Source organism: Alexandromys fortis, unplaced genomic scaffold (assembly GCF_014885135.2).
Source record: "Alexandromys fortis isolate MF-2015 unplaced genomic scaffold, M_Fortis_MF-2015_v1.1 scaffold_238, whole genome shotgun sequence".
NCBI lineage: Eukaryota > Metazoa > Chordata > Mammalia > Rodentia > Cricetidae > Alexandromys > Alexandromys fortis.
The window spans coordinates 1,381,307-1,392,827 of NW_026068126.1; the positions used below are offsets into that span (position 1 = coordinate 1,381,307).

At 43.3% G+C, this 11,521-nt stretch overlaps 1 protein-coding gene and 1 long non-coding RNA gene across 4 annotated transcripts in view; one reads left to right on the top strand and one right to left on the bottom strand.

Annotated features, from left to right (window-relative positions):
- The window catches only part of LOC126490703 (uncharacterized), an 11,301-nt gene extending 7,657 nt beyond the window's left edge, over positions 1-3,644 (bottom strand). The window contains exon 1 of the long non-coding RNA XR_007589225.1: positions 3,467-3,644. This is a non-coding gene — a long non-coding RNA (uncharacterized lncRNA). The remainder of the gene's footprint in view (positions 1-3,466) is intronic.
- Positions 3,645-3,706: 62 nt separating this feature from the next.
- The window catches only part of Rrn3 (RRN3 homolog, RNA polymerase I transcription factor), a 51,190-nt gene continuing 43,375 nt past the window's right edge, over positions 3,707-11,521 (top strand). For 2 of the 3 annotated variants that reach the window (XR_007589224.1, XM_050125817.1), the window contains exons 1-3: positions 3,707-3,860; positions 5,019-5,124; positions 7,985-8,041. Coding sequence is in view for 2 of the 3 variants with exons in the window: in XM_050125817.1 (XP_049981774.1) it covers positions 3,778-3,860; positions 5,019-5,124; positions 7,985-8,041 (246 nt within the window). In the remaining variant the exon portion in view is untranslated. Of the gene's footprint in view, positions 3,861-4,843; positions 4,909-5,018; positions 5,125-7,984; positions 8,042-11,521 lie in introns of all 3 variants that reach the window. The other variant, XM_050125818.1, reaches the window with a different exon arrangement.

Sequence of the window (11,521 nt, forward strand, 5' to 3'; positions counted from 1 at the left end):
GTATATCTTTGACCTGGAATAACTCTATAGACCAGGCTTTCCTTGAACTCTCAGAGATCTGCCTGTCTCTGCCTCCCAGGCATTGGCATTATGGCGTGTGCTATCACACCTTGAAGTCACAGAGGTCAATCTCCCTCTGCCTTTCAAGTGTTGGGATTAAAGGTGTGTCCTTCCACACCCAACTACTCTCTTCCTTTTTTTACTTTTAAGAACTTTTAGCTTGCATATATTTTTAACACACTATAAATTATTTAAAGTTTTTTTTTGTTTTTGAATCTCTCTTTTTCTGACCACATGAGCCTTTAAATTACTGAGCAATATGGGTAGGATTAAAGCCGTGGCTTTGCCAGCTAGATCCAGTCCATTCCTTAGCTTTCCAACCTCATGGTGGAGATACAGGCTGTAGCCATGTTTATAGCCACAACCCTATGGCATTTCAAGGTCCCTGCCAGCAAGCGAGCTGCAACCGGCAACACTCAAGTCCTCTCTCTGTAGTCGGCCCTCCTGCCTCAAACAGTCAGAGTTTGCCCTGGCCGGATGGCCCAGAAAGCCAGGATTTTTAAATGGTGCAGCTTTTTTCCTGCTACTGCTGAAAACCAAAAAGCATGCAGTCAGCTTTTATCAACACCATTTAAGTGTTTCGTGGCAGGACCTCTTAATAAGCTGCAGGGTTTTGCAGCTAAAGCTGAGTCAGGAAGCCTCTCTTAGATGAGAGCACTTGCTTGCCTCTAGCAAGCAGAGTAGACCTGAGAAATTGCTGCTACCAAGAAAACATGCTTTACTCTATTCTTTCCCAAGATTTCTCAAGCTTTCTTTGGATTCAGTTGTCTACACGTCTGGGCGCCATTCTGTTGTAGGAGCTGCGGGCTGTGTTCCCAGGGATTGAACCCAGGTTCGCCAGTGCAGCAACAAAAGTGCCTTTGCCTGCTGAGCCATCTCACTGGCCCTTTTTGGTTTTGCGTGGTTCTTGTTTGCAGTGTTGGGATCAAATGCAATGCTTGTGCATGGTAGGGAAGCATAAACATGCTGTTTGCTATTGCTGTTGTTTCTTTGGGGTTTTGTTTTGGTTTTTGGAGACAGGGTTTCTTTATGTAGCTTTGGCTGTCCTAGACCAGGCTAACCTTGAACTCACAGAGATCCACTTACTTCTGCCTCCAGAGGCCTGGGATTAAAGTTGTGTGCCACTACCACCAAGTTAAATATGTATTCAACATGGTTTAGTAGCCTAGGGTTTTTGTTGGTTTACCTTGGTTTGGTTATGTGAGACAGGGTTTCACACTGTAGCCCAGGCTAACCTGGAAGGGTTGGCATTGGACTCCTATGTCTTTCTGCCTTAGCAGGTGGGTGCTGGGAACTGAACCTGCATCCTCTGCAAGAGCAGCCAATGCTCTTAACTACTGAGACATCTCTCCCTGGTACATTTTTTAATGTATTCAGATAATGGAATACAACATTGCAGAGAAAACTACAATTTTATATTATATGATATGGACTGTAGAAATATAATGTTGAAAGAGTAGCCATGTAATGAAGCATACAAAATTCAAAACCATGTAAAAAAATTACACCGTCGACTGGGGTGTATCTTAGTGGCAGAGTGTGTGCTTGCTCAATGTTCTTTTTTTTAAAAATATTTATTTATTTATTATGTATACAATATTCTGTCTGTATGCCTGAAGGCCAGAAGAGGGCGCCAGACCTCTTTACAGGTGGTTGTGAGCCACCATGTGGTTGCTGGGAATTGAACTCAGGACCTTTGGAAGAGCAGGCAATGCTCTTAACCACTGAGCCATCTCTCCAGCTCCTTGCTCAATGTTCTTGCCTCAAACCTCAGGACCAAAAATCAAATCAAATCAAATCTAACTCCAGTGGGGCATGGCGGCATGCACCTGTAATTCCAGTACTTGGGGTGGAGGCAGAGGGATCAGGAGTTCAGAGTCAGCCTTATCTACAGCAGGATCCTGAAGCCAGAAGACTCCACTTGCCATCATCTCAGACAGATGAGCAAACTATGTATCTACTGTGAGCACTCAGGATTACTTGGGAGGATCCCGAATTTGAGGCTATATATTGACACTGTCTCAAACCTTTTCCCCCAAAGCACACTGTTGAGGGGGAAAAAAATGCTATTTACATAAAGAGAATGGAAGAGCTGAGGATGTAGCTTAGTGGTTAAAGAGCTGGCCTTGCATGTGCAAGACCTTGAGTTCAATTCCCAGTACTCAAAACAAACCACACTTTAAAATGACTTTTAGGGGGCTGGAGGAACTCTGGCTCGAGCATTCAAATGGCTCGAGGAACTCTGGAAGTCACCAGTGCTGCTTGGGGTTCTGCTTCTTGAGTTAGGTGGCATAGTCATAGGTGTTTTTTTTTTTTTTTAATATATGTTCAGCTCAAAATTAATGGCATTATGGTTGAATCGGCAGTTACTTGAGAGTTTATGTTCTTCATGTGTCATACACATGTATTCTGTTTATCTCATTTTGCTTTTCTTTGGGATAGAGGGGAGTAGGTTTCTGCAAAAAACAGCAATCCTAAAGCATTGATTGTGCTAATGTGCAATTATTTCCCCTGCTCTGGAGATGGGTGCTTTCTGCTCAACATTCCTAAGAAACTTTAAAACAGTATCAGATTCAAAATCGGTTCAAGGATGACAGAACTTGGATTTATGATGCTGCAAACCAGAGCTGTGCTTTTTAGTTAACATGATGCTGAAGATAACCTTGTCGTAATTTTTTAAAAATGGTTTATTTCATGTGCATTGGTGTGAAGGTGTCAGATCCCCTCAAACTGGAGTTACAGACAGCTGTGAGCTGCCATGTGGTTGCTCCTTTTTGGTCTGGGTGACATTAGTTTCTTTTACAAATTTACAAGTGGAGCTCGATAGTAGAGCACCCACCTAGTATGAACAATGGTCTGGATTCTATCAACAGCTTGATAAACAAAAAGTAAGCTTGAGATCAAATAGCTCTTTAAAACTGTTTCTAAGGGGCTGGAGAGATGACTCAGCGGTTAAAAGTACTGGCTGCTCTTCCAGAGTTCCCGAGATCCCAGAACCCACATGGTAGCTCACAACCATCCACAATAAGATCTGGTGCTTTCCGCTGACCTGCAGGTAGAACACTGAATACATAATAAATAATTTAAAAGAGAACTGTTTTTAAACTTATTTTATGTGTTTGGGTGTTTTGCATGCATATATGTCTGGGCACTATGTATAAGATCCCCTGGGACTGGGGACTGGAGTTACAGACAGTTGTGACCTGGGTGCTGGGAATCGATCTTGATTTCCTCGATTCGATTTAAGTGTTGTGTGCTTGTGGATGCTTGCTTGCGTGTTTGCCTGGAAGGCTAGTCTGGCCGGTCGGTCAGCGGGTCCCAAAGATGCTTCTGTCTCCATCTCTCCAGTGCTGGCATGACTAACATGACGCCGGGCTTTTTACTAACCCGGGTCCTAGCACTTTACCGTCTGGTCTTGAACTCCTGATCCTTCTGCTTCCACCTTCAGAGGCCGAGGTTTCAGGTGCTCGCCAGCATGACAGGATTCTTCTGGAGGAAGGCTTTGAGGAACGCAGCCACTGACTGGCTCGTAGCTGCCCCGGTCTATTAGGCACGCTTCCCAAAGGCTAGGGCCGGCGGGGCCTTCCTAGGCGAGTGCCACGCTCCCCTCAGGTGGGCCCCGATTGGCTGGAGGCTGCCTCTCCAAGGCGACTTCCGGGGTGGGCCGGCGGCCGTGGCTTCCGGCGGCAGGCGCTGCGCTCACGCTGCTTTGGCCCGATGGCGGCCCCGCTGCTTCACACGAGTTTGCCGGGAGATGTGGCGGTTGCGGCCTCTGGCACGCTGGGCGCGCCGCGGACTGGGTAAGATCCGGGCGGCCTCCCCCTGCGTGTCCCGGCTCGAGCCGGCCGTGAGCGCTCGGGGCGTCCCGAGGACTGAGGGGGGGGGCGACGGGTGGGAGCGTCCCGAGGCCTGAGAGCGCCGGGCCCGCGGGCTCGGCCCTGGTGCGCCGCAGCCTCGCGTTCCCTCCGTGAGGGCGAAGGCGCTGTTAGTCAGCCTTGTCTGTTCCATTGTCTTCCGCTTGAACTCCTGGGACGCCCTTGTGGGACTCTAGGCCCGTCGTCTGCGGTTTCTCTCCCCCCCCCCCCCTTAGCCTAGATGTGGACCGCATTCCCTGAGTTGGGATTTCTGGGTGAATGCTGTCAGTGGTGACAAACTGAATTCTAAACTTTGAAGTTTGTTTCTGTAGAAGTGAGCAGCAGACCCAGTTGTCCTTATCCAAGCAACATTTTTTAGGTTTTTGTATGACTTTGTAAGTGAAGGAAACGTTGTAAAGCACTTAGCATAATGACAATTACTTCTGAAGTGTGGACACTGGGGACAATAACTCATCCAGAGACGAACGTTCTCGGGCTCAACAGCTGGACAGGGACAGCAGTAAATGAACAGTTAGAGCTGTGGAGAACTAAATACTGCAGCAGTTCTGGTGGAGAAAGCCTCTAATATTTGCGCCTCAACCTTGTATGTATTTGGGAAGAGTGTTTCTAAAGAGTAGCAAGTGAAATGGGAACCAGCTTGACAAGTTTGAAGAAGAAAGACACCGTGCTTCTTTCTAACAAATGCTTCTACCTCGAGATCAGAGTTAGACAAGGGCCCTCCCTGTTAAATGGGATCTTACAGGATTAATGCAGGAATTTGGAGTCTTTCTTTTTTTTTTTCCTTCCCTTTCTCTTAAAATAAATTTTGAGATTAAAATCTCACTAGGCCTAGGTTGTCCCTGAACTTCTGGATTCTGCCTCAGCCTCCCAAGTGTTGGTTTTTCGAGCATGTAGTATTTTCCCTTTAGGAGTTTGAGTTTGGATTGTTATTCCAAGTCCCATGAGAAGACAGTTGCTGAGTGAAGAACGAAAGGTGAGGATAAGATTGGAAACATGGATAGCATTTAAAAATGACGTTGGTTCAGTCATGTTCGCTGTTATTCTGTGTCATGCATTTAATACCTGGTACTTCTGGTTCTTCAGGCTTTCGGATATGCTTGCATTAGAGAGTGATTTCTTCAATTCTCCCCCAAGAAAAACTGTTCGGTTTGGTGGAACTGTGACAGAAGTCTTACTGAAATACAAAAAGGTATGAGTAAAAAAAAAAAAAAAAAAAAAAAAAAAAGAAAAAAAAAAAAAAAGGGGGATTATGTGCTTATATGAGAAGATTGGTATTTGTGGTTTACTGTTTTTGGTTTTTCGAGACAGGGTTTCTCTGTGGTTTTGGAGCCTGTCCTGAAACTGGCTCTTGTAGACCAGGCTGGTCTTGAACTCACAGAGATCCACCTGCCTCTGCCTCCCAAGTGCTGGGATTAAAGGCGTGCGCCACCACCACCCGGCTTGCTACTTCATAACTGTAATTTTGCTACTGTTAAGAATAGTAATGTAAGCCAGGCGGTGGTGGCACATGCTTTTAATCCCAACACCCAGGACGCAGAGGCAGGTGGATTTCTGTGAGTTTGAGGCCACCCTGGTCTACAAGAGCCAGTTCCAGGACAGGTTCCAAAGCTACAGAGAAACCCTGTCTGGAAAAATTGAAAAAGAAAGAAAGAAAAAAGAGTAACAATGTAAATATCTATGTTTTCTGTTGGTGTAGGTGACCCCTGTGAAAGGGCCATTCGACTCCCTGAAGGGGTTGAGAACCCCTGGTCTGGAAAGATAAGGAATGGAGGGAGGAAGTATTTTTAGACGCCATATTAAAGTAGAATATTTAGTGATATGCATGATAGTGTCAGAGTAGTCAAAATGCATTTGCTGAAGTTTTATGCTTTACAGTGTAGTTCTAGCTGTCCTGCAACTCATTTTGTAGCCCAGGCTGGCCTTAAACTCACAGAGATCCACCTACCTCTGCCTCTTGAGTGCTGGGATTAAAGGCATGTGCCACCACCACCTGGCTTATTTATTTTTAAAATTATTTATTTGTATTTTATGTACATTGATGTTTTGCCTGCATGTATGTCTCTATGAGGGTGTCGGATCCCCTGGAACAGTAACTATAGACAGTTATGAGCTGCCATGTCGGTGCTGGGAATTGAACCCAGGTCCTCTGGAAGAGCAGCCAGTGCTCTTAACTGCTGAATCATCTCTCCAGCCCCTAATTATTTATTTTTGGGATACTCTTGCTCCAGTCTTCTTGCCTCAAGCCTGGAATTACATAATCCCATTAAAAGTTTTAATCCCTTTGAGACAGGATCTTACTGAATAAATAGCTCTGTCTGGCCTGGAACTGCTTTGTACACTAAGCTGGTCTTGACCTCCCAGAGATCCTCCCGCCTCTCCCTTTTTACTGTGCACCCCTATGCCTGGCTCTATTAAACCATTTTATCTCTTAAGGAGTTACCTAAGCTTCACTTTAGAAGAATAAGCTAGAGATCTTTGGTTTTGTGTTGTCTAAGTGGTTCCTCTAGATCTCATCACTAAAGATATAACATGAATGATTGTGTTTTATAATTCCTACTCATACATATGAATAGATGCTGTCTTAATTCTTGCTGACATATCACAATGTTTTTTATCTCCTATTTAGAGAATTTTCACTAGTATCTGATGTAGTAAAGTGTCCATCCCCTGGTTAGTTGAATATGAGTGACTGTTGACTCTTCTGTTGTTGTAGACTTCTGATGCAGCAAGTTTCTTGCTGCCTTAGTTGTTTGTTTGCAGTGTTAGGGATTGAGCCTAGGATAAGCCCATGAGCTCTAGCTGCAGCCCTTTTGTTTTTTTACTTTTTTTTTTTTTAAAGAATTTATTTATTATGTATACACTGTTTTGCCTGTATATGTCCCTGCAGGGCAGAAGGGGGCACCAGATCTCATTAATGGTGCTTGTGAGCCACAATGTTGGTGCTGGGAATTGAACTCAGGACCTTTGGAAGAGCAGTCAGTGCTCTTAACTTCTGAGCCATCTCTCCAGCCCTGTTTGTTTTTTTACTTTTTATATTGAGATGGGGTTGCCCAGACGGGTGGCCTTGGGCTTGTTATCTGAATATTTGGGATTTTGAGTATATAAAATGACCAGGACTGCCTTTAATAAGAATTCTTTTTTTTTTTTTTAAGCATAGTACAGTTTATTCTAGTAACAAAGCATTACATATGTTCACACAGGCAACAGTCCCCTTCAATGACTGGTTTCCTAACACACAGAATGTTATTCTACAGCCTCATTTTACTGACAAGTAGCATCACTGCTGTAAGAACTTGTTTGGACTGCTAAACTAAATTAAGAAAAAAGAGGTCAGCCTGAAGTGGAATTATATGGGCAGAGATTTTGCTCCATTTAAGCCAGGATACATGGGTGTGTCATTCTCAAAGCTACGACAATTTGGCTCCTGGAATTACAAAGCTCTCATTTGCTTTCACTGAGACACTGCCTCAAGAAAAATTTTAAAAATAATGCAGTTAAGCAGGGCGGTGGTGGCACACACCTTTAATCCCAGCACTCGGGAGGCAGAGGCAGGCGGATCTCTGTGAGTTCGAGACCAGCCTGGTCTACAAGAGCTATTTCCAGGACAGGCTCCAAAACCACAGAGAAACCCTGTCTTGAAAAACCAAAATAAATAAATAAATAAATAAATAAATAAATAAATAAATAAATAAATAAATAAAAAAATGCAGTTAAAACAGCTTAGGATTAAATAAGAATTCTTAAAAGTTGTATGGTTCTGACTTTATTATTGTAAGCGATATATAGAAGTTCTACAGGTCCTTTTGTAGTTCTCTGAGATATCAAGGAATAATAAAAACTCTGGCTGGGCGGTAGTGGTGCAAGCCTTAAATCCCAGCACTTGGGAGACAAAGGCAGGCATCTCAGTGAGTTCTAGACCAGCCTGATCTACAGAGTGAGTTCCAGAACAGCTAGGACTGAGAAACCTTGTCTTGAAAACTGAAACAAAATTCTGTTAATATTTAAAGGAAACCATAGTAATTGTACTTTAATTTCTTCTCTTTGTTTAGGGTGAAACAAATGACTTAGAGTTGTTGAAGAACCAGCTCTCAGACCCTGATATAAAGGTAATTTAAAAGCATTCTCTTTTATCTTTTTTTTTTGTTCTGGTCTGGTTTGGTTTGGGTTTTCGAGGCAGGGTTTCTCTGTGGCTTTGGAGCCTGTCTGGAGCTTGGCTATTTATCATATTTAATTGTGTATTTTGCACATGTGTGCATGCTACAGCAAGTGTGAAGGCCAGGGGACAATTTGTGGGAGTTGGCTCTGTCTTTCTACCATGTGAGCCTCTAGGATTGACCCCAGGTTGTAATATTTTTACCAATGATCCTTGTCTGTCGTCCAAGACTTGCTTTCTGTGATCCTATCTTACTTAACTCAATGTTTCTCAGCCAGGAGCAATCTTCCCCTCTAGCAGACATTTGACGATGACTGGGAACACTTTTAGTTGTCAGCAGTAGGAGGAAGGGGATACTCCTGGCATCTAGTGGTTGAATGACTGGACTTCCTGCCCTCTCCCCAGACTTGGTTACTTAAAGGGCAGACTACAGAGATAGCTAGTAGTTAAGAGCACTTAGTGTTCTTTTCTTTCTCTTTCTCTCTTTTTTTTGGAGCTTGTCCTGGAACTAGCTCTTGTAGACCAGGCTGGACTCACACAGATATCTATCTGCCTCCCGAGTGCTGGAATTAAAGGTGTGTACCACTGTCACCCAGTGCACTTGGTCTTCCAGAGCACTCTGGTTCTGTTCTCAGCATCTACATGGCAGCCAAAAACCGTCTTTAACTATTTCAGGGGATATGGTACCTTCTGGACTCTGCAGTCTCTCTTGCATGCACATAATGCATATGCATACACGCTGGCAAAACACTCATAATTATAAAATAAAAAATAATTCTTAAAAAAAGAAGGAATGAGGGGAGAACCATGAAGACTTAGTGAGTTGATATCCAGGATTCTTTAGGACAGTCTCCAACCTGAAATAAGGGCTTGTCATCCGGAATGTTCCGCTTTATGAGCACACTTCCATTCCTTCTGCGTTATTTACGTTTAAGTCAACATATCACTACTCTAGTGACTTGATAAAAATTATTAGTGATCATGTTTTTTATCCCTAGTAATTTTCTGTTATGTTTTTTTTTTCCTTCAGAGACAGGGTCTCTCTACATAGCCCTGGTAGTTCTGGAACTTTCTATGTAGACCAGGCCTCAAATGAGAGAGATCCTTCTGCCTCTGCATACTAAATGCTGGAATTAAAAGTGTATGCCACCATGCCTGGCTTCCCCAGTAATTTCTCATAGTCTCGTTTTAGTGGCATTTGACAGCCTCACACCAGTTCAGCAATAGACACTGTTGCCCACCCACTTAAAATCGCCTTCATTTTCTGTGATATTTCTGTCTTCTCATCACTTCTTGTCACATTGTTGGTGTGTTCTTTGTTTTATATATTACCTTTTAATGGTTTACCTATTTATTTATTTATTTTGGGACAGAATTTCTCTGTAACCTTGGCTGTCCTGGAACTTTCTTTGTAGACCAGACTAGCCTTGAACTCACAGATTCTCCTGCCTCTGCCTCCCAAGTGTGGGGATTAAAGGTGTGTTCCACTACCACTTCTGATGTGTTCTTAACTTTGGAACTGAGTGGAGTTTTTAAGGGTTTATTTTGTTTTATGTATATGAGTGTTTTGCTTGCATGTGTGTGTGTTTACTCTGTATGTGCATGCCTGGTGCAGAGGGAGACCAGAAGTTGTGAGCAGCCATCTGCATGCTGGGAACTGAATCCAGGCCCTTTGGAAGAGCAATAAATATTCTTTTTCTTTTTCATTCTTTTTGTTTTGTTTTTCAAAACAAGAGTTTCTCTGTAGCTTTGGAGCCTGTCCTGGAACTCCCTGTTCATAGATTAGGTTGGCCTCAAACTCACAGATCTACCTGCCTCTGTCTCCCTAGTGCTGGGATTAAAGGTGTGCGCCACCACCGCTCAGCTGCAATAAATATTCTTATGTATACAACATTCTGCCTCGATGTATGCCCACATGCTGCCAGATACAGGTGGTTGTGAGCCACCATGTGGTTGACTGGGAATTGAACTCAGGACCTCTGGAGGAGCAGTCAGTGCTCTTAACCTCTGAGCCATCTCTCCAGCCCCCCTGCAATAAATATTCTTAACCACTGAGCTTCTTCTCCATCCCTTAATTAAAAAAATTATCTTTAAAGCTCTGAAATTTTTAAAATTTGGTTCTTTTCTTTTATTCAGTAGAGTTTTAGTGTGTGATTGCTATAGGCTTTGCAGTCTACATGTGTCTTCGTAACTCCTTAATGCATGTGTTATAGCTCCTGTTGCTCCTGTGGACCCCAGACTTGTCTCCTAACTACCTGTTCATTGCATCTTCCAGAATTGTTAATGTTCTCCACTGTGATGAAGTCAGACTGATCTCTTCCCCAAGCCCACTTTTCTGTAGCCTTCTGTATGCTAAACTGGCTTTATTGCTTACATAGTTCTTGAGTAAGGGACCTTGTAGTCTTTCTGGACCTTCTAACCTTCTGTATCTATTCATCCATGTTGGGGCAAAACAAACAAACAAAACCTTTCATGTGCGATTTTGTTGGTGTTCATAAATCTGAATTCCTCTAGTAACTCTGTATTCTTTAGATCCTGCTGTGCTCTGTCCTCTTCCCTGTAGATGTACTTTGAACAGTGAAGCCTGACTCATCTCTCTATAGGACATGTCTAGGCATGTTATTCCTACTTAACAACTTTATGCCTGTAGAAGAATAGAGATTAACCTCTAGTACAGTTGGTGATAAATAGTCTTTACCGTGTTTAGTCTTAAGAGATACACATCCCCTGAGTTTGCCACCTTCTACCTGTATGTCTTTGGATGTCTTTTCTTTGTGGCTTGAGGTCTTCCTTAACACTTTATTTGAACATTGGCTCAGACAACATTGCTTCCCTCCCAAGTGAGTTCTTGCTCTTGTACTTTAGTGTCCTCCTCTGTAAAACGGAGATCAGTAGTACCTGTTCTGTGGGGTGGTTATAAGGAATAAATGAATTAACATATGATAAAACCTTAGAACACTGTCTGGTACATAGTAAATGTCATATCTTTTTTTAAAAAAAGATTTATTTATGTTTTATGTATGTGTGTTCTGCATGCCAGAGAGGGCATCAGATCCTATTATGGATGGTTGTAGCCACCATGTGGGTGCTGGGAATTGAACTCAGGACCTCTGGAAGAGCAGCCAGTGCTCTTAACCACTGAGCCACCTTTCCAGCCCCATGTAAATGTCATATCTGTTTATTGCTACTACTGTAATCTGCAAACTGCTCACTCTCAGATCCTGGTATAATGTCAGCTGCTTTGAGCTTTTTTCTGGTTCTCTAAGCACATGATGTTTCCCTCCTTGGGTCCATTTCCCAGACTCAGAAGATGTTTCTAATTATATACCCAGCATATATGGCCTCTGTGTCCTACCTGACCCTTTTTGTTCCCCAGAATTCTCTTTTGACTTGCTCACTATACACACACACACACACACACACACACACACAC